Source organism: Vicia villosa, unplaced genomic scaffold (genome assembly GCF_029867415.1).
Source record: "Vicia villosa cultivar HV-30 ecotype Madison, WI unplaced genomic scaffold, Vvil1.0 ctg.000901F_1_1, whole genome shotgun sequence".
Taxonomy (NCBI): Eukaryota; Viridiplantae; Streptophyta; class Magnoliopsida; order Fabales; family Fabaceae; genus Vicia; species Vicia villosa.
Genome location: NW_026705405.1, coordinates 206,037 through 232,577, shown reverse-complemented (window position 1 = coordinate 232,577; position 26,541 = coordinate 206,037). Strand labels below are relative to the sequence as shown.

At 31.5% G+C, this 26,541-nt stretch overlaps 3 protein-coding genes across 6 annotated transcripts; 1 reads left to right on the top strand and 2 right to left on the bottom strand.

Annotated features, from left to right (window-relative positions):
* The first annotated feature begins 18,954 nt into the window (after positions 1 to 18,954).
* Positions 18,955 to 20,344, top strand: LOC131632076 (protein argonaute 5-like). The gene is made up of 3 exons (XM_058902847.1): positions 18,955 to 19,205; positions 19,394 to 19,683; positions 19,816 to 20,344. Exons 1-3 carry the CDS (start codon positions 19,115 to 19,117, stop codon positions 19,972 to 19,974), a joined length of 540 nt encoding a protein of 179 aa, XP_058758830.1. The 5' UTR covers positions 18,955 to 19,114; the 3' UTR covers positions 19,975 to 20,344.
* A 491-nt stretch (positions 20,345 to 20,835) lies between these two features.
* LOC131632072 (uncharacterized) lies at positions 20,836 to 24,966 on the bottom strand. Of its 4 annotated transcripts, none has more exons than XM_058902840.1 (3): positions 24,083 to 24,966; positions 23,662 to 23,990; positions 20,836 to 23,377 (listed from the first exon to the last, which is right to left on the bottom strand). In XM_058902840.1, exons 1-3 carry the CDS (start codon positions 24,123 to 24,125, stop codon positions 23,312 to 23,314), a joined length of 438 nt encoding a protein of 145 aa, XP_058758823.1. In that variant the 5' UTR covers positions 24,126 to 24,966; the 3' UTR covers positions 20,836 to 23,311. The 4 variants fall into 4 exon arrangements, with proteins under 4 accessions (XP_058758823.1, XP_058758824.1, XP_058758822.1 ...); XM_058902841.1 differs by having other exon boundaries at positions 20,846 to 23,537; positions 23,662 to 23,996; positions 24,083 to 24,963; XM_058902839.1 differs by having other exon boundaries at positions 20,846 to 23,377; positions 23,662 to 23,996; positions 24,083 to 24,963.
* Positions 24,137 to 24,655, bottom strand: LOC131632065 (large ribosomal subunit protein eL27-like). The gene is made up of 2 exons (XM_058902829.1): positions 24,242 to 24,655; positions 24,137 to 24,151 (listed from the first exon to the last, which is right to left on the bottom strand). Exons 1-2 carry the CDS (start codon positions 24,653 to 24,655, stop codon positions 24,137 to 24,139), a joined length of 429 nt encoding a protein of 142 aa, XP_058758812.1.
* Positions 24,967 to 26,541: the final 1,575 nt, after the last annotated feature.

The window sequence follows — 26,541 nt, the reverse complement described above, 5'->3', positions numbered from 1 at the left end:
AAGACTCTTCAGCAGACTCAAGATTCAGTTGTGTGAGTTGAGACGGATTTTCATCATAGTGTTGTTTTTAGGGGATTTTCGTCATAATATTAATTGATTTTATTCTACTATATATTTTATTTATGGGAAATTACATTATTTTATTAATTAATTTTGACTTTGCAATGCCCGTATAATTTTGTTACTCAGTATCTTTCAAAAATAAAATTCTAGCAAGTATTTTTATATTAGAAAATTTTCTTTTAATATATATAGGGGTAAAAAAATTTTTTGGTGCCCCTAAAATTATGGGGCCCTGGGCTCCCGTTCTGCGAGCCCGTGCTCAGGGCCACCCCTGTCCACCGCACCACACACTTGCAACACTGCATTAGGGGTCTGTCATCGTAATTCATACATAATTCTAGTTCTTATTTAGAATAGTGGTGCCATCTGTATGAATCGGCTTTCGATTCTCGCGAATTTCCACAAGATCCAGAACTTGTTTGATGTGAAGGGCAGTTCATTGCAATGAAGTGCTGTAAAAAATAGCGACATGCCATAATAACCTGCAATTTACTTAATGATACTGATTCCTATTTGTCGACTTCCAGGATGGAAGATCTGCTTAGCCATTAGTCGGCAAACAGGTCTAACCAATCCTGTTTGTTAGATTTTAAAGTTTAATTTCTCTCTTGATCTTAGCCTCGTTGGGATCTCGACCTTGTATAATTCTACATGACTTAATAAAATACAGAAGTTTCCATTAATCTCAGGCGGCAATCACCGCAAAAGATAAAGGAATGATAAGGGTAGCCACTAGTGACCACTCAAGGAGAAGAAATAATGTTATCAAGTCAAACATCACCAGTGGATTTTCTAGCGCTCTCGTATAAAAAGATGGTAGATGACTCGTTAAAAAGACTTTTTCGAAAGGAGATTTACCAGCAGCACCATTAGATTCAAAGTTATCGAAAATTGTCACAGGACTCGAGTTAGAGCGAATATGCGCTAAAGGAGTAAGGTTCAAGTTATTTGGGGTTCCTGCCCCTCACATATGACGAATGATCGCCATGAACGAATTTTATCTTTTAGATTAGCATGTGTGTCATTCTTATAGGCCATCACAAGAATAAAGGAATGTAAACTATTAAATAGGAGTCAAGGGTTGCAAATGGTACTTAATAGGAAGATGAGTCGACTAGATGAATACATGCAAGAGAAGCAAAAGATTGATGACAACTCGAAAGATTCACTGCTCCAACAAAGGAAGAGGGCATTGTAAATAGAGACTATCAGATGTTTGAAGAAGGAAGGATGATTTCTCAAAGTCAAAGTTTACTTCGATTAGTAATTAGGGTAAAAGTTCATTCAGAAAGACAAACAACCCTTACATAGTAAATGACATACCAAGCAAGCAACAATCCAGATGAAAAGAAAATGGGGAGACAATAACTAATTGTCAGATCATACCTTGAGAACATCACGACACTCTAACACACTAGAAAGAAACGACATGCCCTAACTTACTAGGTTAGAGCCACAAGTTTGGAATTCACGCGAAACATCCTTGCGACGAGAAAGACATTTAATGCACCTGTCCAACACTCCCTAGTGGTTGCAATCATCAACTCCCGGCTGCACTCGACTCAATTATAAAGCTGTCATAAATTCTAGAAGACTTTATGTTCAAACACTTCAAGGAAAACCTTGGGGATAACTGTTTTGGGTCGGGTAAAGACCCCATCAAAAGAGAGACATACTCACTGCTCCGAAAAGAGTTCAATGACACTTTTTGGACTTATTCACTGACAGGCGTTGAACTTATCCATTGACTTGAGCATTAGAGTGCTAATCTTACAGGTCCATCTTAGCGTTCCACTACACCAGAGACTTACAACACTACATCAGAAGTTCATCATCGCAATTTATATATAATTCTAGTTCCGATCCGAACAAAAATTAACCAAGAGTTATTGAAAAAAATCAATTCTCACATTAAATAAAAATAAAATTTAAAATCAAGTTATAAGATAATCAACATTCTTTAATATTCCTGTAAAAGAACTTGATATTATTTTTATTTGATATTTTTTGTTTTTAATAAAAAAGAAAACGAATTTTATATAGATAGAGAAAAAATTTATGGTGTGTCACCTAAAATGATGAACATAAATTTAAAAAAAAAAATAATTTTAATATTAAAAAAAGAATACTAATGCATTATATTATTTGCTTGCTTTTCATTTGTGTGTAATTACTATTATCTACTATAAATATATGTACTAACTAGTAAAACATTTAATTTTTCTTTTATAAATTTGATAATGTAAGAATAAGTTAAAGTGGATATAAAATTCTATAAAAAAATTGTATTAACTTAAAATTAAAATAAAGCAACTGTTAATATATTCTAACCATTATAGACTTATAGTTTATTAATAATTTTACACAAAGTATATTATGTTTTATTATTTAACTCAATAATATTTATTTGAAATATTTACTTTAAATAAACTCAATTGTGCAGTGTACAATTGACTGCCTTTACGTGAAGTAATTGAAGTCCACAAAGGTTAAGTCGGTTTGTTTGATTAGCATGGTCTTTGAAAAAAGAAAGACTCAAATTTATTAAAAGCACAAAAGCACAAAAGTTTAGGAGGTTAATACGGTATGGACATACTATCACATTATTTGAAATAATAATTCATGTACCACTCACACAAAAATCATTTCATTGAAAAAATGAGAGAAGAAAGTGACTTGAATTGATTTAACACGAAGTTAAGTTTCCACTTTATACTTAAGCTAGTCTCTTTCATATTCATGTTGTGATAACAACTAAGTTTGAATTGTATGTATAATATATGTGTAACTTTTGTGGGTACAGAAATTTATATAAATTTTTTACGGGTCATCTTAATTAGGGCTGTTTTTGGACCTCTAGATCCGAGAATCGGATTAAAAATTGGATCGGTAGAACCGAACCAATGGACCAACCAAAATGTTATTCGGTTTGAGAATGGATAATTTTTTTATCTGATACTAAAAATGCATACTATATTAGATATTTATTTGATACTTTTGTCGGATATCCGAAGTAACGGTCCGGTTTCACTTCAAAAAAATGTCCATCACTGTTTCGGTCCGGTCTAGATTTACCCGATTACTATTTCGATCCGATTCTCGATATAGCAAATATCCATACCGGACCGAACCGATAACAACCCTAATCCCAACTAGTGCCTCTGAATTTTTTTAAAAAAATATTAAATAAAATGTTTCCTGCTTAAAAGGAAAAAAGGATTAAGAAAAAAGAGAAGAGCAAGTGGAGAGTGAAGTATAAGGCAAAGAGTCACGTGTGATATGATTAGCGTCGCGTCGTCGTCGTCGGCAACACACGAAGACAAAGGTTTAGGTCGGTTTCAAAGTTGAAAACACAACAACTTGTTTACCAATGAACCAATTAGGGACCCATTTATCAGCACACCACTAATTAAGTATTGAGGAATCATTCAAACATCGAACAACACGTCGTGACGTACTCATGAATTAGTATATACTCGTAAGTACTAATACACACATACAAAATGTTTGCTCCAACTAGACAGGTTCATCTTCAATTCATTTGACATTGATCATATCATATGTGGTGCATGTATGGTGCAGTTACCATGTCTATGTCCCATTTAAGCTTTGGTGTGGATATCATTATTAGACATTAGGTAGCTAGCTAGCTAGCTGCAAATTTAATTTTAATAGTACAATAATTTTGTTGTTATGATTTGTATGATATTAATTAAGATAGGAGAAAATTGATCACATAGCTACCGTTTAGAAAATGCAAAGTTTCAAACTAGGTAGTAGGTCAGTGAGACCATTCATGGAATTGGCTCCTTGTGATCAATAGTCAACTTATAGTACTAGAATCGTCCAATGATATGTGTGGATCTTTTTGAGCCATAAAAAACAAGGGCATTAATCTCTATGGATATTATTAAATTATGTTAATGTTAATTTATATAGTTATCGAGGAGCATGGATCATCTGCTGCCAAATAGATTCTACCATCTATCATGCTTGTAATCAACGGCTACAAAATTCTAAAAAACTAAAATTACAATTAAAATATTATTTTTAAGAGAAACCAAAGTTGGAGATTTAGCAGTAGAGATATAATTGGAGAGGATCCATATCGGATAACGAGTGTGGAATAGGAGATATGAGATATAAGGTAAAAAGTTCTACGGGTGCGGATCGTGCTGTTGTTAGTTTTTAGAGAAAAAATGAGATTGGATCGCATACCTTGAAAAAGTGAATCTTTAGAGTTTTTGGGTTTTTCGCTTTTGACTTCTTTCCCTAACAAACCTTCTTTGTTGATAGCTTGAGAGAGAAACCATGAATGAGAGATATCTTCTGCGTTTTTTCAATCAGGGTTTCTCCGTTTCTAGTTTGAGAATTAGCTCTATACTTGTGGTTGTGCCGTTTTGCCTACTCGCTTCTAAGTGAAACAGGGTTTAACATTTCTAAGTTTTGGTATTTTAAAATATTAATAAATTAAAATTAAAATTAGTTCATAAATGAAAGAGAGATATGAGAGGGAAATAAAACTTAGTTTAGAGGGAAATGAAACGTAGTTTAGAGAGAAACTGAAAAACAAATAAAATTAACTTTTTCTTTCCTCAAATGAAATATATTTCTAACTGAGTGAATATGCAAACAAAATAATAAAACTATATGTATTATTATCAATATTTTTATTATTGAATAAATTCATATTTATATCTATTAAATATTTTATTTAAATTAATATCTTAAATAAGAAATATTTTATAAATATAACTATAACTTAATCAATATTTATATTATTTATTTAATATTTAAATTTGAAATATAGATACCAAATTATTTTTAATAAAAATAATTATTTATTTATTTTAAAAAACACCTTAAGGGTTGTCATAATGAATTTAATATTTAATATAAAAATAAATAAATTTGAAATAATTCCCTCACAAAATTTGTCACTAATAACATGTTATATGTCTATGAGGGAATTTGTGACGGAATAATTAGAGAAGAATAAAATTCATCTCAAAATCCCTCCCTAAATTTACTCTTATCAATTTTGTGAGGAATTTTTATGACGGAATAAATTTATCACAAATATTTTCGCTTATTTTTGTTCGCAGGATTTCACCTATGTGTACCACTTTCCCTCACAAAATCCATCGGAATAAGTGAGGGATTTACTTTCTTCACTAATTTCCTTCACTAAATTGCATTTTTTTAGTATGAAGACAATAGGTAAGTCATAGGTAAGTTAGCAGGACCGGTCCTGACATTTTAAAAGTCTTGGGCAAAAAATAATAATAGATCCTTAACAATTTTTTTAAAAAAAAATATCATTTATTTAAATTGCAAATAATATCAACAACATCAAAATAGTTATTTATCCGTGCATCTAACCTAAAAAAATGTTATATTCTAATGAATATCTAATAGTAGAGTCGTCTCAATTATAGTCGTAAATAGATTTGGAGACTCAATTCCAATTTTAAAAGAAGGTTTTTAATTAAAAAACAAAAAAGAATTTAAAAAGAAAATCAAACTAAGTAAAAAATGTATACGAACTTAAAAATATTCCATTAAACTAGACTAACTCTTGTTCAAAAATCTACTAAATTAATTTATATATACTTAAAAAATAATAATAATGATAAATGAGATAATATAATAAATCTAAAAATATTTATTTTTAAATATCAATATTGTCTAAAAGTTTTGTTTAGAAAAATAAAATAAAACAAAAAGTATTAACATCGCATAGAATTAACTTTAACACTATCTTCACACTCGATTGATTTAAAATTTGGTATTATTATAAATTAACTAAGGTTTATTCTCTTTGCTCAAAAACACTAAAGTTCTTGCCTTCTTTTGACAGATTTTGAAATAAAATACAAAAAAAAATTACATATCTACCATTATAATCGAACACAAGAACCAGGATTCATATTACATAGATCACACCGCGGAGCCATCATTAAGGGTTCGTTTGGTTGGGATTTTTGGAGGAGAAGAGAGGGAATATTTTTGGAGGTCCTAGGTTATGGGCCTGGTTGTCTAAGCCTAAGGCTGGCAAATAATATACTTTTTGGGGGGCACCTCATTATTTTAGAGACATTTTGTGTTCAAAATTTATTTTTTGCAATTAAATTGTACTTTTGATTTTAAATTATACTTTTGCAACTAAATTGTATTTTAGGTTCTAAATTGTATAATTTTGGGAACATTTTTTCTTCAAAATTGATTTTTTGTATGTGTAAAATTATTATACACTAATTATGTTTCAAATGTTTGTTATGGGTCAAAGTAAAATTATATTATAAATCTAAATATTTTTATAAATGATGCCTACAAAAAATAATATTTGTGTACGAGGTAAAATTTATTTGATTCATGTATTTTTATAAACAGTGTTATTTTTATATACGAGGAAAAAAATCTATTATTGATCTAAATATTTTTATATACGAAACTTTACTATTGATCCAAATATTTTTGAAAAATTATACCTAAACACAAATAATATTTCTATACGGAAAAAAAGTTTATTATTGATCTAAATATTTTTATATACGAAAATTGTTATTAATGATTCAAATATTTATGATCCAAAAATGGTATACGGGGAAAATTTATTATTGATCTAAATATTTTTATATACGAAAAAAATTATTATTGATCTAATATTTTTATATACAAAAGATGGTATTTGTGATCAAAATATTTATGATCCAAAAATGGCATACAGAAAAAATTTATTATTGATTTAAATATTTTTATATAAAAAAAAACTATTATTGATTTATATATTATTTTCTTTTTTAACTTTCTATTTAAAATAAATATATTATGTAAATAAATACGCGTATCAGATTAGGACCTGTGCATACGCACGTGTTTGTTACTAGTAGTTTATTTATGAGAAATTAAATAGGATTTTATATTGTTAAGGTTTAATCATGACAACTATTTTATGAAGTTATATTTAGCTATAATTTAAGCATTTTAAATATTAGATTATGTGCGGTAGTTCGTCTTATACGCAACTAAAGATTATCTTACGAAGAAGTATATGCAGTGTTAACATTCAAATGTCCAAGTCACCGAGGTCAAAAAAATGTAATTCTGCAAGAGGGAATGGACAATACTTGTCATGACGTGTAGCGAAGCTTATATATAATAAGTGTTTATCGGTTTATGGTAATTATTTTTCATCTTGTTTAACTTCATATTAACAGTTTTCCTTGAGGTAACACTTTCGTCGTTTACCTTTTTAATTATTCATTCCCATTTATTACTTAGTCATGACCAACATTAGAGACCTGAATATGACCTTTTTGGACTTCCTAGTGAATACGATATAAGTGACACTTCTTCGCGCATTAGGGTGGTTGACCCTGAGATCCTGGATGTGGTTCCCGTAGCAATGAGACCTCATCCCTTAGATTATATAGAGATTCGAGATATTTCTAATGCTAGGGGGAATCTGAAGGTGATATTGATGGTTCAGAAGGTCTTGAGGTTAAGGAGAACCTCGAGGTGCATGTAGAGGAAGATGGGGGAACAAACCCGTTTAGGATAGATATTAGCAAAGTCGGTCGTGGATTTTCTTTAGCTAAAATACCCATAGTAAACTCGAAGATGACAGGGGAATATTCGGATGATATGAGGTCCAACCCTTTTATTAAGTCTTTTAGGCGTTTGAACGGTCGAGAACTTAGTGATGACGAGGTTATGTGGTATCTTGACCCTCGATTATGTTCAACAACTCACAATTGTGATTTTTTACTTGTTGACAATAAATAATAGATGGTTCGGAGGGGACAACGGGATCTCAAGCTTCCCGCTGCTGCATAACAATACCCCTAGGTGGAAAATGATGTTTTGAGGATGACTTTTGTGTTTAATGAGGCACATCAGATGAAGAATGTCTACCGAAGTGTGGGACCATTTTCTCGTTGGTTGGCCTGTGACATAGAACCCGATAAAAGATTCTACAACCATTTTTTGGATGCTCTGGGTCTTTACATGAGTGTTTGTTGACTGGAATAAGCATTAGACTTACTTTCAATGCGTCACGTGAATGTATTCATGTATTGGTGCATATATAAGAATGATGTCCCTACTCTAAAACTATTCTTCCATATTTTCAATGTGCAACGTACTTCGACCATACCAGAACAAGAGGAAGGAACACTTTCGTTATGAAAATCAAAGAAAACATTTGATGTTTACATAGACAGTTTCAAGAATTTCAAAGATCGGTATTACATAGTTGTTCCCAAAAGTTGCGTTTCTCATGAGAGATTCTCGTCCTTCAAGCAGGTTCTCATTCCTTCCTTTGCATGAGAATCATCGAGATGTGTAGATAAATTCCGCAAGTAATGGAATTAAAATAACTTTTCATAGACTCTGAACAAAAAATGTTTATGAGTCGGACGATCCATCCCGGGATGAATAGAGCTTAAAGGTTGAGTTGATTTCCTTTTGAGAAGGCCTATGTTTTGAGGGAGAATAAGAACAACTTTACAATGCTTGATGGATGGGGACGATTTTTTACACATTGATAGGCCGCAAGTATATAGCTATATCAATTTAGTATAAAAGGTTTGTCAATTCCATAGAGATCAATTACAACCGTCGCTATTTATCGTTCCTATGTTTAGCTAAGGTGAGTCAATCAATTGGTTTTTTACTCGAAAAAGTAATAAATGCAATAAGTTGGATTTAGAATAATCAAGTAAGGGATTGAAGCAACTATTTTTGTTTACCAATTCTATTCATGCAAAACACATCCACTTATTATAATAAGAACTGTTCATGCCAAGAACATTATTTGGATAATAAGGGAAATAGTGGCTCCACTTCCCACACTCCTGAGGGAAGAATACAATAACCACTCTCTTGGGTCCTAAGATCCAGCTCCAAGGGATTCCAATAAATACCCTAGCGATAAGGTTGAGAATGAACATTCAATTCACTATGAAATTACCTAGATGCATAACTTTTCACCATCGCTTCGTGAGCTTGCTCTAACACCACAATAAGCCTAAAACCTTAGACATCCCTACACCAGTAGGTTTTTCAGTCTTTATACTTTTACTAAGTACATGTTTATAACAACTAGTTTCTTTTTTAGGGATTATTGATAACATTGTTCACACGCATCATATTACTAGTTACGTCGCATCATTCCATGTCTTGGTGGTAATCAATAAAACAACGCATTAGGGCATTTTTTTACACATTAAAATAATTAAAATGTCATTTGAAATCAATAGACAAACAATTTTAGAGTTAACTCATGATGCCTCCTCACTAACGCAAGGTCAAGCGGATATAAACACATTCAAAGACATGCTAAATAAATCTTTAGAAAGTCTATTAAGGTCTATCATGGTCGTCAAACATTTAGACTTAGTTAAAAACATAGTAGAATTGGATAATTAGGTTATATCTCCACGTTCCATATGTATAACGTCACTAACCGAAGATAAATAAGATTATAGAATCATGAGTTGGGAAGGTTATACCCATGAAATAGAGCACTCAATATGCGTCACATATTCCAATAAAAAACCCTCAAGTGTTGGTCTAACGGTGGAGGCTGAGGTCTTGAGAGTATGCTCCTCTCAAGGTCCTGAGTTCAAATCATGGTAGGTGCTATCAATCCTTGTGTTGGATTAGTCTATACAAAACTTTGTTTTGACTTTAAACGGGGCCCTCGCTAGTGGTCGGTGGGATTAGTCGGTCGCAAGACCGAATACCAAAATTTTTTTAAAAAAATTCAAAAATGAAACGAACAACGTTTTAGACTAGTAATATAGTTTCGTTTATAAATACCATACTTTATAAAATATCTAGAAATCAATGCATTGTATGCATTTACATTTTTTATTTAACTTCATTCTTATGTATAGTTTAAATTAGTAATTCAATACCTCTACTTAACGTTCTTTAAAATAAATAGCGGGTTTATATAAGGGTAGGAGAGAACTATGGCATCCGTCAATTTCATGTAGTTAAGTAGTAAAATAAACCATATTTTTTATAATGTCATGAGTTCGATTCTTGATTCCATCAATTTTGTATTTATTTTCAATAAAAATGTCGCCACTAACCACCACGTAGCCATCTAACAATACATTTAATTTTTTTAAATAATTCTTTCAAGTATTTTAAATATCAGGTCAATAAACTCATGAGGATACTTGGTCACTGATTCATTGGTTAAATCATTGGGTCACTTGTCGAATCGCATGACTAAATTAGATTAAACTAGATAACTTAGTTAAATAAAACAGTCTGTATTGCAATATTATATATTCATTAAATCGGTCGAATCAGACGACTCAGTCTCTAAAAAATATCATAACACCAATAAAATTTCAAAATATTATGATTTCATCTATTTATTCTTTACATTCAAATTCTAAATATAATTATCACTAACAACAAAATAATATAAAATATAAATTTAAATAAATTTTAAATCAGGTATAATTACAAACAAAGAAAAAAGTTGTTTCAAATAAAGTTTGAATAAAGTCTAATTATATATTTTTTAAAATAAATCATGAAAACGACGTCGTTTTGTACGAAAAAAACACGCATTTGAATCGTCGGTTTTCTAAAATCGTCATTTCACTGAATTTTTCTAGTTTTAACGGATTTTAGCTGGTTCACGCCAGTTCAATAGCATACCTGGTCCAACAATCAGACCAGACTGATAACCCTTCCGGTTCCCGATCCGATCGGCCGGTTCGGTCCGGTTTTTAAATTACTGATTCTTTCTATGTAATTGATTTTTTTATACCATAAATTTTTTCACAATTATTTAAAGAAAAAAAATTACAGAAAAACTATATATCAAATCTCAAGTAAACATTCACCAGTTAGACATCCTAGCTTCTTAAAATTTCAATCTAATGTACCTAATTCAACTCTCACATCTCAGATGTATGCAACATGCTTAAACTAACTACTTATATGAATAAACACCTTATGAATTAACTACACCTTATGAATTAACTATTAGCTAGGAACTTCTCTGTAACCCACTACGAGAGTTGTATGGCATACTATATAATATTGCCGTATTACTTTCATAGAGCGTTGTGCCTTGCATTGATGAAAAGGGCCTACAATACGTGCCATTTGATAATATTTGTACATGCCAATCATTGGTAGGGTGTGAATAAAAATGAACCCACCACACCAAATTGGCACACATTTTTGACAAAGAAACAATATTGAAACTTATCATGCATGCAGTTTAGAATGGGTACAACTCCAGCTGTCTTACACTCGTACCTTATTTCTGTTGCCTATGGCTTTCTTCTCTTATTTGATGTGTGGTGATAGAATCACATTTAAATTGTGTCCAATTGTGAGTCTTGGAGGGGCCATATCATCGATTCTTCTCAATAAAAAGAGGGGCAGGCAACCAAAATTAAAGCTATTCGGCCGTCACCTACCATATATGCAAAGAGACCAATTCAATATTTTTAGGCCTTTTTTTCAAAATTAGACGAACTTGTTTGGATGCTGCCAATAGTAAGATCAAAGCAAGTTGTTAAGACTTTATTCTATTTTCCGATCCTTGTCTCATCTTTTTGCCTAACTATTTGTGTATATGATGTTGTTAAGAACTAGTTTTCAATATGTTTCTAAATATAAATATGTATATTCCACTATTGTTAAGTAAATGTTGATAACCTTGTGATCCTATCCAGACCAAAATGTTTTGGTAGAAAGTTCAACTTTGGATAGATGAAAACTTTCGAGAAACATTTATTTTTGGCTTAAATGCACTTTTGGTCCCTGTAAGTTAGTGTGTTTTTGATTTTCGTCCCTGTAAGTTATTTTTTTTGGTTTTGGTCCCTATATCTTACTTTTTGCTTGAGGTTTAGTCCCTAAAGCCAAAATCCGCAGGAAAATCTGCAGGTTACCTGCGGATTTACCTGTGAAATTTCCTGCGGATTTTGATTTTAGGGACTAAAATGAACGCGAAAGTGAAATATAGGGACTAAAACCAAAAAAAATAATTTACAGGGACGAAAATCAAAAACTCGCTAACTTACAGGGACGAAAAATGCATTTAAGCCTTTATTTTTTTTTAAGGTCTCTTGCTCATCGAGTAAAAAGGAGGAGTGATAACCACAAACACTCTAACGTCTAAGTTCGTGAATAAATAATAAAGCATAATAATGTTTTTAAATTTTTGTCAATGTGTAGCTGGAATATGACGCTCTTTTCTTTTTATAGGTGATATAGAGTTTCTAAAGCCCAGAACCTTCATGAAATTTTGTTCTTTAGGGGACAAATGTCGCACGCGATGTCTTAGAAACTGGTTTGACAATTCAAATCAAAATCACCACAATTAACTTGTACAAGATGATGGAGCAAAAAAATAATAAATAACACAATCAATTAGTAACTCGGTTCAATGCAACTTGCACCTACGTCTGGAGGGTTAGCTTCCAACCCAAGAAAGGAAATTCACTATTAGTAGCTTAGTACAATTAGTCTTATGAGCAACAACAAACTCTATGTTGTTCAATGCCTTTTTCTATCACTATCCAATAAATTTCTATTTAGGACTCCCCCTAAATATGAGACACTTCACACTTTCTGATTCTCAAACACTGGCCCATAATATTTGATTACAATCACTAAAATCCTAGTGATCAACTTCAATCAATAAGATGAGCAATGTCGAACTTTACAACTCAGCTAGACAAACCTACATCTATGCCAAGTTGCTGAAATATAGTGTGGTGTACATGAAATAACAAGGACTCTTGTAAACCTAGCACTCTAAAATCTTCAATGTGAATGCTTGAATTCCAATGCAGGTTTGAGCTCTTTATAGAGCATAATTATTATGAGTTTTTCTTCATGGATATTTGATTTGATTTCGTCAAGAAATAATGCAGAATTTGTTGGATAATATTTATTCCATAAATCTCTCCAACAAAATATAATTTGTTTCTATTTAAATTCAAATTTAAATTACCATTTAAATCTAAATCAATCTTCTTCCAACTGTCAAACAAATCACCTAATCATATTACTAAACCAATAAAAATAAAATCTGATCCAATCTTTGATCAAAAAGTCTTCCAAAACAAAGTAGCAACGACCTGTTGCGCAAGACCCATATGTCTTAGCAACATGCTGCGACATCGTGTCCAGAATGTGTCCCTTATGGACCTCCATACAAGTTAAGCAAGATAGATAAATCTTGAACACTTAAAACAATTCTCCATGTTATTATTTTGCAAAAATGCAGCCAATCCAAAGAGGCAAACCACAATGAACTTCACTTCGTCTCAAGAGCAAGTGTCGTCACATTATTTGTTTTGTCATCTAATGATTTCTATTCAATCATATTAGGATATGGAATGCATTTATAAGATAAAACTCAATATGTTCCCGAGACCTTATGACCCTTCCCTCTTTTATATCACCAACAATCACTATTCTTGATCTCGCTAATCATCACAATCACTTAGTGAGGTTGGATCACTTGCAACTCCTTTTCTCTTTGATCTATTTAGGATTCTGCCCCTTTTCCCAAAAAAGAAAATTATTAATTGTTATTGTTCAAAATGATTTTTCTTTTACTCTTCATTGTAGATAAATGACTTTTCAGCCTCTTTACTCTCTCTATTTAAAAAAACATTCTTCATTTCAATCAAATAAATTATTTCAGCTTGTCTAATTCACCCTCTTAACAAAAATACTTTTTTTTATAGAATATTAGCATAGAAAAGTATTTTTAAATTGATAATTGTATATTTTTTTTAATAAATTTATCAAACTTTAGAAAAGATGTAAATTTCTAAAACATTCTTATTAGATAATTTTTATTTGAATATCAACCTTTAAAAAAATACTATTCATTTTCTCCATATTTACTAATCAATACTTTTTTTAAAAAAAATAAAAGCACTTTGTACTATTAAACATGACTTAATGAGGCTTATAAATTACCCTCTTCACAATAATATATATATATATATATATATATATATATATATATATATATATATATATATATATATATATATATATATATATATAAAAGAGATCAAATTACACTCGAAAAGTTACACCACGAGTTACATTCGCTCATAATTTAAAATTAACCGTTAAATTGAAACATACTATCATATAGATCATACCTATAAAGTTTGAGATTAATCTATAATTATTTACCGTGTCAACGGATTACATCAAAATTAACGTTATATGAAAGTTCATTTTGACGTTAATCTTTGGATATCTTGATGGTATAGTAAATCATTATAGATTAACCTCAAACTTTATAGATATGATCTATATGATATTATGTTTCAATCTAACAGTTGATTTTAAAAAATATTTATTCGAAATGAAGTTATGAGTGAGTGTAATATATATATATATATATATATATATATATATATATATATATATATATATATATATATATATATAATATAATAATTTTTTAATGATTTATGCATTATTTTTTAATATTACTTCATAATTATTGAGATTCATTATTTCAGTCCCCTCACTTATTTAATTATTCAATTGACTTTGTATTAGGACTCACCACCCACCTATTTTCTTCCATTATTGTAAGTGAAAATGATAAATAAGGTATGGGCTAGGCTTTACGGACTTCACTTTTAGGTTTTATCATTCATGTATTTAGTATTGACAATTTTTTATATATTTATATGTCTTCTTACCGATCTGCGGTGAATTATCTAAAATATTTTTATATTTCAGATGTGTATCTTCGAAGAAATTTTTATATATAAGAAATGGTAATTTCGGATATGTACATCGGAAGATAATTTTTTTTGAAAGGAGGTGACTTCGAAGATACATATCCGAAATAACCCAAATTTTGGTCTTGGGAGTTTTTAAATATTTTGGATTTTTTGAATATGCATATTGGAGATACTTCGGATATGCATATACGAAAAACACCTCTAATTTTAAATCAACCATTTAAATAAAAAAAATTCAAAGAGAGGTGATTTCGGATATGTATTTCCGAAATCAGTAAAAACATGATAAGATGCCTTCGGATAAGGTTATTTTCCACCCTATATAAGTGCATAGAAAAATTACCTTTAATATTTACTAATGTTGTTCATCTAAAAGTTGTCCAAAAAAATGTTCTGGAATTAATATGGTGAAATTATAAATTTTATTTTTGAATTGATTGTCCTCTCATCTTCATCTCTGAATTGAGTTGCTTATTAATTTGTAAAACCTTAATTCTTCATTTTAATAACGAGTCATCATGAGTTTAATTTAGGGTTATTTTATACAAATTGATCAACTATCTGGCCAGGAATATAAATATAAAAGAAAAATTGCGTTATCGAGCTACAATTAGGGGTGGCAAAATAGATCATGGTCCGTCAGACCGGCCCACGCACCCGCCGAGAAATAGTGGGCTGGGTTGACATTTTAGGGTCGCCGTCTGCCATAGTCCGCTCCGCTAAAACCCGCTGCCCGCCATAGCCCGCCCCTCCGTCAAAATTCGCTATTTTTTAAGTTAATTCTACTAATTCGAATTCTTGATGGTTCTATTATATACATTATTTGTGAATATATGCAATATTTTTAAGTAAAATTTGTTAAAAAATGCTTTATAAAAAATTGTTCTAAAAATTATATAAAAAATCTAATTAAAATGTAACAAAATATATTAAAATAATAAATAAATAATAAATAAAAAAATAGACGGGCAAGCCAGCCGCTCGCCAACCCGCCACCTTGACGGAGCAGACTAGGTTTTTATGTCCATTTTAATTTATGGGTTTGTCTGTCCCGCTCTTTTTCTGGCAGGTATATGACGTGGCGGGACGGGCCGCCCGCTTTGCCACCCCTAGCTACAACTGAGTCTTGAAATTACGATTGTACTAAAAAAGAGACTTGAAATAACGACATGGTTTCTCATCTTCATCTATCATGTTATAAATTATAATGACATATTTAAATGAAATCGATTTGTATATTATAAGTTTGAGTTAAACTCAAATTATGTCCGTTGGACCTTCAAACCGCTGGATCTTCAATATAGTAGTTGTTAGAGCTGTCAAAATAGTCTAGGTGATAGTTCTGGAAAATTTTAAAGTTGACTTTTTAATTAGAGTATATTTATCAGAGTTTTTAAAGCTAGTTCTGAAAAATCCATTATCCATTAGGATAAGTCCGTATAGGGTGTGGATATCTGTTAGACCCACATAATTATAAATTTTTAAAAAATTATATTAATATTTAAATTGTCCTAAAAAATAATAAATTAATTTTCCCACCTCACTAAATTTTATCTCTATTCTATTTGATCTTTTAATTTTTCTTTTGTGTTAAATATTTGAATATTATTTTATACAATTTAGACAAATATTGTATTTAAAAATATATTATACTCCCTCCGTTCCTTTTTAAGTGTCGTTTTAGAAGAATTTTTTTGCTTCTATTTAAGTGTCATTTTATAATTTAATGTTATAATTTGTCATTTATACCCTTATTTTTTTAATAACTCCACCTCAAAATTTTCAATTAGTTATTGAAAAAAGAGAGTGTATGATTGAATTTATTTGGAAAGAGAAAAATAAATAAGGGTATAATAGAAAAAGTAACTCTAATAATCCACTATCTTGGTGGAAGAGCTTTTTGCTAAAACGACACTTAAAAAGGAACGGATGGAGTAGTATTTATAAAAGATAATTGTATTTAAAAATCAGTTATGTTTAAAAATAATTTTAATTTTAATTTTACTTTTATAAATATTATGAGGATTGTATTTTAATTTTTTAAAATAAAAAAAAACTCATTTATGATCAGGTAATTTGAAGTCTATCTAAGACGAGTTCGAGTAGTAATTCTCGAGCTCATATTACAAGATTTTTTTATCCAATTTTATAAAATTTAAGACCCGCCAAAACCGACCTATTTAAGATTGAATAGTTCATATTGATAGTCTCTGATAGTTGTGAATTAAATTCAACTTACTTTATAAATTATAATACTTCTGACTTAACAATTATGTGAATCTTCCTTCATCATCATATAGAAATATAACCCATCTACTCATCATGGTCCTCGATTCATATTTTACCAGCTAATAACAATTTCAACCGTTTCTTCTAAGCGTGATTTTAAGTCATGTTTAAATACTTTTTGACATTCACACTTATAAAGTAATGATTGATTTGCACATTAGAGTGTAGTAACATTTTGCAAGTGTACAATTTATCACTAGAAAATCATAATTATTATACTAAGGATCTTGTTAACCAGTTTTCTCAGGATAATGGTTAAGCAAAAAAGAAAATATATTATAAAAATGTTAATATTTTAATTTTATTAAATACACAGACTATCGAGATAAATTTACTATTTTTAAAGTTTTAACCATTGTCCTGAGGACACTGATTAGCATTTCGCTTATACTAAAAGTCTTAACATGGTGTTCGACTTCAATATTCTATCTATTTATGTCCTAATACTAGGAATGGCAAATTGATATTTCCGTCCGTTTAGACTAGGGGTGGCAAAACAGGCCGCCCGCCCCGCCTTAAGCCCGCCAAAAAATAGCAGGGCAGGCATACCCGCCAAGTGAAATGGGCATAAAAATCATGCCCGCCCCGCCAAGATGGCGGGTTGGCGGACTTGCCCGCCTATTTTTATTTATATTTATTTTTCATTTTTTAATAGATTTATAGGTTTTTTTTACCTTTTAATTAAATTTTTCACTTAATTTTTAAAACAATTTTTATAAAACCAACTTTTTAACAAATTTTACTTAAAAAAATATTACATATATTTACAAATAAATATATAAAATAAACCATCAAGAATTGAAATGACTAGAATTAACTAAAAAAGAGGGAATTTTGTAGAAGGGACGGGCTTTGGCGGGCGGCGGGCATTGGCGGACGGCGGGTTTTGGCTAGACAGGCTTTGGCGAGCGGCGGACCTAAAATTTTAACTCAACCCGCCATTTTTGGCGGGTGCGCGGACCGGCCCAGCAGACCACGACCCGTTTTGTCAGTCCTAGTTTAGACTGTCCTGCAAAAGTCCGCACGACAATAAAATAATATCTATCATTTTCTTTAATATGAGAATAATATTTAAATGCTGCAACTACAACATATACTTTCTGAAAGCTTAATATGTGAAAGGAAATGCTAATGACATGTCAACCACAAGCTTTAACAGAAAATAGGATTAGGCTTATTTAAGCCGGTAGTGAAATGAAAGATTAAAGTCTTAACCCAGCAATTAGACAAATTAATCACAATCAGCTATCCACTTCCTTGCTCCCTGCATGTCCATTTACATTGTATTATTACACTAGATTAGACCTATTAATCACAGTTTTGGTAATGCTAACAGACTCAAAATTACAAGAACTCATTACTACTCCAATTGATTTGATACTTGATAGCTATATTGTTAGGCCAAGAGCACACATAGTTATACAAATTAATCACATCATTATCTTTCATTAACACCAGATTAGCTTAATCTAGATCAAATGGTCTTTTCGTTATTGAAATACTCCAAACTTTTATATCTATTATTATGAAACAATGGGGTCATTCGGGGAAACAACTAGCAGCACCTTTCACAAAAGCTGAAATTAATTGAATATTAGAAATTGACTAGTAGTTCGAGGATTGGATAGATTCAAAGTGAAATCAATTATTTATGACTCATTTGACTTTCAATTAATTTGGTTGCTTCTGGTTGCTATGCCATGCATTGAAAAAGGACTAATATCAAACTTTGAAGATAGGGCAAATAATAGCCAATATGGGACCAATCTTTTTGTGTATTTAATTAGAATCCATAGTCTATATAAAAAATCGTATTCTATATCTTAGTTGAATGCATCATATCAGCAGATATAGACTTAAACTAATAAAAAAAAGATAATATGCTATGGGGGATGACAAGGGCCATCGATGATATTATTAGAAAATTTCTTTAGCCACCTCCCTATGGGGGTCACCCCCAACGAAATTCCAAAATTACCCCTGCTTCGGAGATGCATCTTCGAAGTTTTTTTTTTTTTTTTTTGATTTTTTTTAATTCGGAAATGAATCTCCGAAACACCAAAAAATTCAAAAATTTTACAAGTGCGTTTTCTTATCTTAATTATTCACCATTACAGGGCAAAAATGAGTTGTAATCAACCTGATTTGAAATTTCTAAGTGCCTTTTCTTTCTCCCCACCACTTTCAGACGGTTACCTTCTAAGAAATGTGGTAACACTTTCCTACTTAAAAGTCTGCTCTCTCACCCATTTTTCCTCCATATGTTGCAGCTCCGGTTGTTCGTCCACCTGTTGCAGCGCTCTTTGTTCCATCTGTTGCACCGCCAGTTATTACTCCATCTGTTGCTGCGCCGGTTGCTTCCTTGAGTTCGACTCTGATTTCCATCGAGAGTCTGACTGCCGAAGTTAAACAGAAGGCTACTCTAGAGTCGGCCCCGTCGTCTCAGATGGCGGTTAGGTTCCCTAACCGACCTGGTTACGGTCAATTGGGAAGGAAAATTCAAGTTCGTGCTAATCATTTTCAGTTGCGAGTGACTGATAAGGATCTACACCACTATGATGTTAGTATATTATGCTGATACATTTTTTTTGAACTCTGATTTTTTGTTTTTGTTTGTGTTTATTATATTGATACAATGTGGTATGAATATCAAGAGACTGATAATTTTTATAAATGTTATTAATGTTATTAGGTATCTATTTCTCCAGAAATTACTTCAAAAAAAGTGTGTAGAGAAATTATCAACCAGTTAGTTAAAATGTATAAGGAGATGAACTTCCGGTTCTTCTTCCTCCGGACATCCACCTCCTCCGTCATATATATGAGAATCAATCGGGTTAAACTTGACTAAAGCACGCTTCATATATATGAATGTACTAGTACTCATTAACTGTACTAATACAGTATCCTACAAGATATTTTACAACATGTTTAAATGATAACAGCTATGTTAACAAAAGGGCAACAATTTCTACATGTCTTGGTAAAAACAGTAAAAGTAAAGAAAGTGTAATTACCGGGAATATGAAAAGAAGGAGGTAGGTGGACAAGGTTGGGTTTGGTTCAGTGATGTGAAGAAAGTGAATCGATGTAAAAACAATAAAAGTAAAGAAAGTGTAATTACCGTGTTTAACAATATGTAACTTTAATCTTATGTAATGTGATCGATGTAATCTTCATCCGATTAAATAAAGCGAATCGTTCTTGTTTGTTATTTTTCTTCTGTCCAGACATTATTTTGGAAGTACATTTCCGAATTCCTCCAAGGGGGGTGAATTCGGAGATGAACTTCCGAATACACCAATTTTCTGAAAAGTAACTTTATTTCGGAGATGCATCTCCGAAATCAATATTTTATATTAAAAAAAACACCTTTTCGGAGATACATTTTCGAAAACACCTTTTTTCTCAAAAAAAGTACGTTTTCGGAAATGAACTTCCGAAACTAGGGGTATTTTGGTAAATTCACCGGAGGTGGCTAAGTTAGGAGGTGGGTGAAGAAACTTTCTATTATTATTATTAAAGTATGGGATTTCTAAGATGCTTAGTTATCCTTCTTCATAAAATAAAACTTATTTGTTTTTAATGTAACTTTTTAGTTAAATGATTTATGAATATTGTTTAAAAATTATATCCTTAAAATAAATAAGAAATAGTTAATAATTGTTGAGTGTTAATTCTTTGAAACAAGAAACCTCCTTATAGAATTAAGAGAAAAGGATTGGTGATAATTTGCTTCCTTGTTTATTACATTCATTCATTAGGAGTTATATAAAGTTTTTGTCCCTTATCTTTAATTCGTGGTTTATTTTAGTCTATAAATTTAAAAAAAATTAATTTGATCACTTAGTTTCTTTAAAATATATCATATGTCTATTTCCCACAACAGAGGTCTTTTTTGCATGTGTGGCATCACAGTTTTCACTAAGTTTCTTCTCATGTATGAACCCTAAATCGAATTAGGGCATAAATATCCATATTTGTCGTCTTCATAGCTTAAATGAATAGGTGGCCAACGGACGTGCCCTCCTCGTTTAGGCCTGCTCTGCAAAAGTTTACAAAAAATAGGGCAGGGCAGAGCAGGACAGACTTTGTTAAGGGTGCAAGCCTAAAGCCTTGCCCCATCCCACAAAAAATGAATGTGGAGCAGGGCGAGCCCGCGAGCATTGCACCGTTAAAGCCTAAAAATAGTAAATTTTAATTTTAATGCCCACGCCCGCAAAAACCCGCAAAAAAGTGGGACATGGCGGGCATATCAGAGAGTGCGAGCCTAAAATCGTAGTCCGTCCTGCAAAAATTGCGGGCAAAGAGAATATTTCTGACGGGTCGGGTCCGTTTTGCCAGCCCTACTTAAATATGTAAAAGATGTTATTGAATTCAAGGTAAAACTGAGTTATGGGTATTTTTCTTCCATAGAAAAAGAGAAGAGTTATGAGAGTTTTAATTCGAAGGTGTACTCAAGTTCTAATCTGCAATGGAGATCCAGTTGTCGTTGGGAGACTTTGTTTTTCTTTGGAGGGCAACAATATTTAGTAACTATGGAAAACAATTATGGGGATGTCCATACTTGAAGGTAAACATCCCTAATCATTCATCATTCTAAAAAATTCTTAGAAAAATAAGTTGGTTTGTAACATTTTATTTTTATTTCTTAATGTACACATGGTTCAACTCAAACTGAGTGTGGATTTTTCGATTGGTTCAATGAAGAAGTGGAACATGAAAATGATTACTTTATGAACAAGAAAAATAGAGGTTGAAAAAGTTAACAAACGAAAATGAGGAGCACCTCCATAATCATGAAAAATAAAATGCTACAATTGAGGAATTAATGAAAGAATTGTTAGAACTAGAAGTGGATATGAAAAACACTATGAAGTGGAAGATATTTTGGAAGATTTTACTCTTTGTTGTTTCACTGTTTTGATATTCAGGTTATTTTAAATGCAAATGTTAGTATGTATCAATCAAATGGGGCATGTAATGTTACTCTAATGCAAAATTTAATAAAATTATTTTTCACTTGAATGAAATGATGCAATGTAGTTTTATTTATACTAGAGTTTTATTTATACTAGAATTTTAACCTATAACAATCAATCCATTTCATTTAAACTAGTGAAACAAAATTTGTATTAGTATGATTCAATCATAATTTAAACCTATCCATTTAAACCTCTTTGTATCTTTTAAGTCATGTTAGAATTTGTATTAATCTGACTCAAACAAATTTTGTATCACATAAGTTAAAACATTGAAATCGAATTTGCAACATAATACTTTCACTACGCCAAATAAGCTATTTAATAGCACTTTTTTTTTGTCTTTGATAGCGCTTAAAAGCGCTATTAACCGCGCCGCTATTGTAAACGTTTTTTGTTTAATAGCACTTTAAAAGCGCTATTAAAGTACCTGTTTTTAATAGCGTTTCTCTTAAAGCGCTACCGAAGTGGCCATTTTACGCATTTTTTATTTGATTTTAATAGCACTTTCAAACTAAGCGCTATTATAGGACACTTGTTTGATAGCACTTTCAAACAAAGCGCTAATATATAACACATGTATGAAAGTGCTAATAAATGGAACATGTTTGATAGCGCTTTCTCTTAAAAGTGCTATTATAGGATGTTTCATTAATAGCACTCTTTAAAAAACGCTATTGTAGTACATTTTTTAATTTTTTTTTGTACACAAAATCATTCTTTTGGTGTGCATATTAAGATCCATCAATACCAAATAACATTTTAAACCAAATTCAATTGTTTACAAATTTCATATAACATATATAGAGTTGAAAATAATTGTATCCAAATTCATCATTGTACTATTATGGACACATAAATGAACATTGAAAACTATTCATAATGTAACTTTTATTATTCCACCATATATCACGAACATTCATTTCATAACCATGACATGTATAGCTGAGCGTGATACATCTTCAAAACACAGCTATATCACTAATTCTAGTCAACCTAACTTGTCCTTAAATTGTCACTAGTATCCTTAACCAAAAACAATAAATATTTAGAGCAGTATCTAACAACATGATAATCAATCACGTGCATTTATGTTCTTTTTTGTGCCATAATGAAAAAAACCCTGGACATGCAACTCACGTGAATTCATGTTCTTTATTATGCATTGAAGTAATCTTTTTCTATTTTTTTAAAATTAAATAAAAGCTAAAGTTGTGACATTTCTCTGCTGCACCTTCTTAGAACAAAATTCAGTTGCAACAAATCATCCAACTGTACAAGAACCGAAAGGATTCTATAAGAAATTGAAAACAAAGGAATTCTATTCAGAGAATTTGTTACGGTGAGCCTTGATGGAACAAAAAACTTTACTACAATTGGAGAAGCTATTCATGCTACACCTGATCATTTAAAGCCAGATGATGGCTATCATCTTATCTATGTCAAACAAGGATTATATCAAGAATATATCACTATTTCGAAAAATAAAAAGAATATCTTACTTATTGGTGATGGTATTAACAATAAGAAAATTAGGGAATTAATTAGCACAAAACCTGAGAAGTGGAAGTTGATCCATCAGCAACAGCATCTTTGGAGTCCGATTCAGCTATCGATTTAGCAGAAACTTTGGTGGATTCAGACAAAGCAGGCCAGGATTCAGCACCCTTGACAGGACCAGTCTCGATGACCACTCTGTTAGCGAGTTTGTTCCATGCAGGCTTCTTAGAACGACCTGCATTGCCATCACTCCCATCTCCGATATCTACTATCTTAACGGTGTTCTCCATCACCGTCAGCTTCGGAGCAGGCATCTCCTTCAACGACTGCAGAGTAGAAATCTCCTTTGATGAATGATCAGACAAAGCCACTTTACCGGAGGCACCTGTAGCTGTATTCACAGATTCAAGTAAATCCACATATCCAGCAAAGCAAAAATAAGATAAAGAATGGAGAATTTTGGTTTAGAACTTTTACCGAATACTTGGTGGGCACAACATGAACGACAAACTCGGCCCATTTCTCCATCAATTAGTCAATCATAACCTGCAACAACAACAAATAACAACACAACAAGAATGTCGTACTGAGAATCGAACTGAAAAAGAAATAAAAAATAAGAAAGAATGAAGTCACGGTGTTCGTTGGAATTGATGGCTGACGAGGGAGAATCGATGGCCGACGGTGGTGAATCGATGGCCGATAGTGGTGAGTCGATGGTGTTTCCTCCGAGCTTCTTCTTGTCTGGTTTAGGATTATCGGAAGATTACTCAAAAGCGCATCATTGGTAACCACCTCCTTCAAATCAACATCCAAAGTGTAACGGGTAGGCATCAGATGCTGATAGTTAACCAGCTTGACAAAGGCCTTCACGCGCGATTCATGAGTTATAACCTTGTTTGGGTACTTCTTGATCCCGGCAACCAAAGCATGGCCGTAAGAACATTCACGAGTTCCATCGTCGAAGTTCTTGATGATGACGACCTTCTTTCCTGCGTAGCGTCCTTGGAGGACGATGACGACTTTGTTTGGCTCGAGGAATTTCACCATATTTTATCTTTGATTCTCTCTGGCTCACTGAATCGCCGTTTGAGGGTTAGAAATGAAAACCCTAGTTTGTTGTGGAAAGCAGTGAGTTGTGGAAGTGGAGAAGGGAAATTGGTGAGTAGCCAAAATTTGTGCGACAAAACGAAAACTATTCGCCTAAGTTTCATTTTATTTTATTAATTATTAAGTATATAACTATATTTTAAAAGACAATAGGAACGTGAACGTGTGTTTTATTTTTTTTATATTTTATTAATTAATTATATATTATTAAAAACAATAGCAGTTTCATACAAGTGATATCTTAAAGATAATTTTAATAGCGTTTTGAGGAGAGTGCTATCTTAAAGAAGAATTTAATAGCATTTTTAGGAGAGTGCTATCTTAGTGTACACTATTAATATCATTTTTAGGAGAGTGCTATCTTAGTGTACACTATTAATATCATTTTTAGGAGAGTGCTATCTTAGTGTACACTATTAATATCATTTTTAGGAGAGTGCTATCTTAGTGTACACTATTAATAGCGTTTTGAAAAAAGTGTTATCTTACTGAAGTTTAATAATAGCATTTTTTCATAAAGTGCTATCAAAATCACATTGTATGTCTTTTATAATAGCGCCCGATCATAAAATGCTATTATAGATGTTTTTTTTCCTTTTCAATAACACTTTTTTTAAAAGTGCTATTAAATTAGGCTATACAAAATATCAATTTTGGCGTAGTGTTTGTTCCAACATTCAATAGAATAGTTTATTCCAACAAAATACTTTGTTCATATACATTCATTAGAATTCAACAAAAGTGCACTTTGTTCCAACAGACATACAAAGGAACAATATTTGTTCCAATACACATACAAAAGTAGCGATTAAACCTTCAATAGACATTTCGTGTTCCACTAACATTAGCGATACAACAATACACATAAATTAATTTAATGGTCTTCTTTTTTGGGGTGGTCATCTTTGTTGGAGTAATCCTCATTCTAATTGGCCAAACTAAATTTCTAGTTGCATTTAAGCTGCTAGTAGGACCTGAGGATACACCAAATGTTAATTTCTTTCAAAAAAAATTATGAGATACTTCTTCCTAAAGTTATTATATAAGTGCCTCACACAAAACCTTGGTTCAACCCCAGGTAAAAGCTCATCCATAGCAGGTAATAGACCCTACAATACAACATATCGTACAACATAAAAGACATGAATGTAATTGCAATACAACATACATACAACATAAATAAAATTCATGAATACAATTGCAATACAATATATCTTTTGTTGATCAAAAATGAAACTGTAGGAAAGACACTCATTCGTACCTCCAAGATCATCAATCAAAATTTCCAAAAAACACGTCCATATATTCTTTATTTCCTCACCATCTTGAACATCATTATCTTGCCCCCCACCATTCTGAACATCACTACCCTGCACATCATCATATTGACCCTCACCATCCTGAACATCATCACCCTACACCTCATCACATTTCCCCTCACCGTCATGAACATCACATCCCTAAACCTCACAATCCCCTCTCACTACTTCTTCATAAAGTTTAGAAAGCAAATATTCTTCCTCCTTAAGATTTACAATTTCCTTGGAATTTAACCCTTCTTTCTCAAGAGAACTATCATAAAACTCAGGTTGAGATAATGGATGTTATATATAAACGTTAACACTCAAACACACCTTACAAATATCTACAATATCCACATTTGTCTTCAACCAAAACATTCTTCACAAAAGTTGGATCATTGTGCCATATTGTATCTATTTTCCTATATCCTAATTCATTGACTAACCTACCAACTCAAAATAACTCCACTTATCAACATCAATTTTTAGATCAAAAATTGTTCCTCCATTTATAGTTAGTTCATT